General features: G+C 46.8%; 1 protein-coding gene across 11 annotated transcripts in view; it reads right to left on the minus strand.

Moving 5' to 3' along the window:
• dlg1b (discs large MAGUK scaffold protein 1b) overlaps nt 1-6,000 on the minus strand; it is a 65,259-nt gene that overhangs the window by 58,180 nt on the left and 1,079 nt on the right. For all 11 annotated transcript variants that reach the window (XM_079750965.1, XM_079750973.1, XM_079750971.1 and 8 more), the window contains exon 2: nt 5,390-5,521. In XM_079750965.1, the coding sequence (XP_079607091.1) occupies nt 5,390-5,521 (132 nt within the window). The remainder of the gene's footprint in view (nt 1-5,389; nt 5,522-6,000) is intronic.

The raw sequence follows: 6,000 nt of genomic DNA on the forward strand, positions 1-6,000 counted from the left end.
GGCACTATCAATACAAACACATTACTATAAATACATGTACACATCCAGTCGCATACCACAAACCGCACGCACACACACACACACACACACACACACACAAGAACAGAGGAGCTACTGTAAGAGAAAGCCTATTAGCACTACTGATGTTATCATGGAGGAGAGAGAGACAGGGGGGGACGATGTACCAGGACTACAGTGGGAGAACATTGTTTCCTTCAGGACTGAGTTTTCTTGGTGGCTTTTAAGCAGCAAAGGAAGATCAACTTTCGTGTATAGAGAATTTACTGGAGGAGGAGGAGGAATGTCTCTAATGTGATTCTTTACAGGACTTCTCTAAAGTTAAGGGGATTCAGGGGTGTATTATTCTCATCTAATGTTGGTCTGAGAAGCCCTTTGAGATCAGCTGTGATGAAGGACAGTCCAAATAAAGTTGAATTCCTCAAGTGTTTTTCACAAGGGCCAGTACAGCTTGACCCACCGCCTCGGGGCCCAGTGGTGACACCATGAATGAGACTGAAGACACATAGTATTTTGCCAAATTAACATTGATGTCAAAATTAAAGGGGTGTCAGTTTTCAATCAGTGAGTGACAGGACATGTGATGGGTCAATGAGTATTTGGCACACATCTCAACTAATCTGAAGCACAGGTTTAAATAGAACCGCTTTTGGATTACCGCCCAGAAGCCACAGCTGCCCGGTCCAGAGCTGGACCCGGGCCATGGTGTGAGGGACACTGGACTAGATGTTCCGGCCCGCAGGTCCCGTCACAGACTGAGACTGAGGACGCTCCTACTGGGCCCAACCTGGCCCAGGTAGGTCCAGCCTGGCCCAGGTAGGTCCAGCCTGGCCCAGGTAGGTCCAGCCTGGCCCAAGTAGTCCACCTACGGGGTCCATGTCGAGCCCAAGTAGGTCCAACCTGGCTCTAGAAGTCAACCAACTCGGTCCAACCTGTTCACAAACAACCACCACTAGGTGGGATACACTGACTTTCAATTGAACACAATTAACACACCAAGACACTGACCTATCTAAGGCTGTGTGGTGTGGTGAGAGGAGGAGATGAGGAGCGGGAAAAGGAGAGGAGGAGATGAGATGAATTGGATAGAGCCCTGAAGATATGATGAGCAATACGAGAGAGAGAGAGAGAGAGAGAGAGAGAGAGAGAGAGAGAGAGAGAGAGAGAGAGAGAGAGAGAGAGAGAGAGAGAGAGAGAGAGAGAGAGAGAGAGAGAGAGAGAGAGAGAGAGAGAGATAAGAGAAAACAGAGGTATGACAGAGAGAAGAATGAAAGGACAAATGATAGAGAGAGAGAACATCCCACCAAATCAGCTTTGAGCTCACTTTGGTTAATGCTCCATTTGTTAAACTAAATGAGGATGCTTTAAGTGAGAGATCAGCGATATGGATGCCGGCGTCAGAGAGGAGCAGGGTAACTGTGTATCTGTGTCTGTCTGAGCGATACGATGCCTCTAAGCCATTCGAGCCGTGGCCCGGCGCGCTTCTCTGTGGAACTAAGAGAAGAACGTTTCCAGCAGACCCTTCTACACAGGCCTCCCTTCTCTCCTCGGGTCGCCGCTCAGGGAAAACAAGCCATAGTCTCAGCATGCATCTCATCGGCACACGAGTAAACAACTGCAAGGATTCATTTTTTCTAGCCACACTTTTGATGACAAACCAAGCATTGTCCTGTCTGTCTGTCTGTCTGTCTGTCTGTCTGTCTGTCTGTCTGTCTGTCTGTCTGTCTGTCTGTCTGTCTGTCTGTCTGTCTGTCTCCCTCCCTCTCTCCAGCGTGTACAGCAGAGAGGGACGGTAAACCTACTGCAGGCATGGGATTATGAACTGGGGGGTAATCTTCGTGTCTACACACAGATTACAGACTGCATACATATCTTGAAGAGAGAGGGGGGGATGTGTAGCAACAATCCATTTTTCATTACAGCCTCAGTGGGGGTGGGGGGGGGGAGGAGGTTAAGGGAGACGGATAAGAACTGGGAGAGTCTGGGACAGTGGTTTTTACATTTTACTGGACCAAAGCCAGTTTTGTTGATTGAGTGTCTATATTGAGCAGCCTGCACACGTGTGTATGTGTACGTGTGTGTACGTGTGTGTTAGTGTGTGTGTGTGTGTGTGTGTGTGTGTGTGTGTGTGTGTGTGTGTGTGTGTGTGTGTGTGTGTGTGTGTGTGTGTGTGTGTGTGTGTGTGTGTGTGTGTCATGCATGATGCATTGAGCTGTCTGCGGAGGTCTCCGCTTCTCAAGCCACCGGAGCAGAACTGAAGAGCAGTCAAGAAAAACTGTAATGGAAAACAATAGAACCATCTTACAGCTAAACCAGTGAACAACATGACCAGCTTACAGCTAAACCAGGTAACAACATGACCAGTTTACAACTAAACCCCTAAACATGACCAGTTTACAACTAAACCCCTTAACATGACCAGTTTAGAACTAAATCCTTAACGCAACCAATTTATAGCTAAACCCCTAACATGACCAGTTTATAGCTAAACCCCTTAACATTACTATTTTACAACTAAACCCTTAACACAACCAATTTATTACCATTATAAACTACTGCATAAAATAGTACTAACACTTACACTTTGTAAATGGAAATGTTAATAAGGGTTTCCATTGTTATGGTGTTGTGTCTGTGTACTGTACTGGAATGAACACTGAACCATTTAACTGCCTGAAATATAACTGCACTGGTTATCAGGTATGAGGCTCTCAAACAGCCCGGCTGAACTCCATTTAGCAAACATGCAAAGAGTAAGGATATAGTGGTCAGACAGGAAGGTAACATTGTGTTCATCCAGGGGGGTTCAAGTAAGGTTATCTAGGTGTGACAGGGGTGTAGATCAGACAGGTGTGTTCAAAGGAGGGATAGAGGTCAGACAGGGGTGTAAAGGTCAGACAGGTGTGTAAAGGTAAGACAGTTATGTAAAGGTCAGACAGGTGTGTAAAGGTCAGACAGGTGTGTTCAAAGGAGGGATATAGGTCAGACAGGCGTGTAAAGGTCAGACAGGTGTGTAAAGGTAAGACAGGTGTGTAAAGGTCAGACAGGTGTGTTCAAAGGAGGGATATAGGTCAGACAGGTGTGTAAAGGTTAGACAGGTGTGTTCAGAAGAGGGATAGAGGTCAGACAGGTGTGTAAAGGTAAGACAGTTGTGTAAAGGTCAGACAGGTGTGTAAAGGTAAGATAATTGTGTAAAGGTCAGACAGGTGTGTTCAAAGGAGGGATAGAGGTCAGACAGGTGTGTAAAGGTGAGACAGGTGTGTTCAGAGGAGGGATAGAGGTCAGACAGGTGTGTAAAAGCCAGACAGGTGTGTTCAGAGGAGGGATAGAGGTCAGACAGGTGTGTAAAAGTCAGACAGGTGTGTTCAGAGGAGGGATAGAGGTCAGACAGGTGTGTAAAGGTAAAACAGGTGTGTATTGTGTAAAGCTAAGACAGGTGGGTTCAGAGGAGGGATAGAGGTCAGCCAGGTGTTCAGGGGAAGGGATGAAGTTCGGATAGGTGTATACACATCAAACAGGTTTGTAAATGTCAGACAGATGTGCATGGATCATACAGGTGTGTGCAGGGGAGGGATAAAGGTCAGTTTTTTGCAGGTTAGGTTTGAGAAGTCAGACAGGTGTGCATATGTCAGCCAGTTGTGGCTCTGGAACTGATTAAAGGTTAAGTATTCTGCATTTAAGAATACCATCACTTTTGGCTGCGAAAGGGATCAACCCTGTGTCCTGTGGACGGGGAGAGCTATACTCCAGCACATAATGTCCATACTAGTGTGTTGAAAGCCCAGAGAAACCACAAGCAGCAACAACAGTAAAAACTAAATAAATCACAGCTGATGACCCTAAAGTCCTATTCTTTAGCGGACTGTCATCTGAAAATCAGATTCTGATCAAGACACAACCGTATCAATGCAAGACCCAAATTCATTGTTCAGTCTTGAGAAGTTCAGCAAATACGTGAAATGAAATCACAACATATTCAGGAGCTTCACTTGTTGAAACCCTGACCTCCTCTCTGTGATACTAACATTTAGTTGGCGCAAAAAAGCATCAAGTTTCCATCTTAGGAGTTTCAGATAACAGGTCCAGCACACTCAACAGCCAGCCGGTCAGCCAAAGGAGAAGCCATCCAGTCAGCTACCCAAACAACCAACCAGGCCAACAAACAAACCAGCCAACTTGTGAAACAGCAGCCTGCGCGTCAAACAACCAGCCAGTGAACCAGCCACCCAGAACGCTGTGAGAAACTCAAACAGGCCAGGCAACATTCCTGATGATGGGTAAGTTTCCCAGCTGGCTGCTGCTGCCCGTTAACCCTGGAGCAGTGAGCCGATGTAACAGTTTGAACCCACACAGTAACGATTCACCTCTCAGAGAGCCACGTAAACAGCCCCTGGTCCGCTCCTCCTGATGTACATCATCCACCCCACGCTTGGCTGGGTTGGATACTTATATTTTTGTGACGATGTATGATAATAATCACAAGTACCCAGGTTAGTTTACCCTCTAGTGCTACAGGTGCTTGACTCCCAGCTCAACGGTTCTGGGTTAAATCCCCAAGATCCAGTCTACCTGTAAGCATCCTTAGGAAAGCACTACGGCAAACGAAGGGCACTTTAAGTCGATTTGGATCAAGCCTGCTAAAAGGAAAAGCCGACCAATCAGGCACCTCACTGAGAGCCAAGAGCCAATCATCTGCCAAACCTCTCCCATCCTATTCCATGTGAGCGGCAAGGCTGTATGTGAGAGTTAAACCCAGCTACCAGTGTGACCACAGCAATGAACCACTCCCTGGCCAGTGACCACACGGGTACACAGGCTGCTTGTCCTTTTAAAATAACACTCAATACAGTGTTATTGAAGAGCCACATTATACAAGTAAAATACTACATCTTTGCATTCTGGCTCACTGCTCAAATACACTCCCCCCCCACACAGACACACAGACACACACACACACATACACACACAAAGTCTGTCAAGTGTGTGTGTCGTCCAAGTTTCACAGGATGAGTTTATGACCCAACGCGCGCATGTGACATCAGTTCCAAGTTAAGCCCTCCCACCCGGGGCTTGTGTCCGTTCAACACTCTGCTCATAAACACTACTTCAATGTGAAAGTACTGACTGAGAGTCAGTAGCAAATTAAGCACGGTCGCGGTCCAACCCGTCTTAAAATAGTAGCGAGGCGTCGCACAGGGCTCTGTGTATACGTCTGCCTCTGAACCCTGTCCAGCCAGGGCCGCTCACACACTCTCATGTCCCCTCACAAGGGGACCAACGTATGAACACTGAACGCACTGCCTTGATTGAGGGGCAGAGCAGGAATCAAACCGCCTACGACCAGACAGCAAGACACCTGACACGCGCTTACCTATGAGGGCCTGGAATAGATTGCTCTGGAAGATGTCGATGACCCGCTGGATCGAGTGTTTGAGCTGCCGGTCGTCCGTTTGGCTCAGTTTGGTCTGGTACGCCTCAAGAAGAACCAAGGCTCTCTGTGCATCTGAGGAGAGAGCAGATGATGACGATGATGACGACGACGATGATGATGATGATGATGATGATACGAAAACTCGCAGGGCAAAAGATGAATGAGTACTGGGTTGAACCTTAAACTAACTGAAAACAAACTAGTCTGAATTATATGATGTTTTTTAAATGTGTGAAATCGATGCCGAAACTTTAAAGAAACATTTGAACTCTGCAGACATACACACAAACACACACACACACCAATAAAAGCGGATATAAGACTTTGAATATGAAAGTCTATATTGAAACAGGACAGAAACGTGTAGCACTAGTGTTATTTGTAAAACCAAACTAGCTGAAGTGAACAGTGGCTACAACACACTATTACAGCGACTTAGTGTCAGTAGTGACAACGTCACCGGACGGTGTCGGAATTCCGGTTCCGTATAGAAGAGCAGTCGGCTTCACCGCTCCTCTAAAGATGTACCAACTCTCTCCCAGTCAAGGCGC

This window comes from Pollachius pollachius, assembly GCF_949987615.1.
Source record: "Pollachius pollachius genome assembly, chromosome: 14".
In the NCBI taxonomy this organism is placed as follows: domain Eukaryota; kingdom Metazoa; phylum Chordata; class Actinopteri; order Gadiformes; family Gadidae; genus Pollachius; species Pollachius pollachius.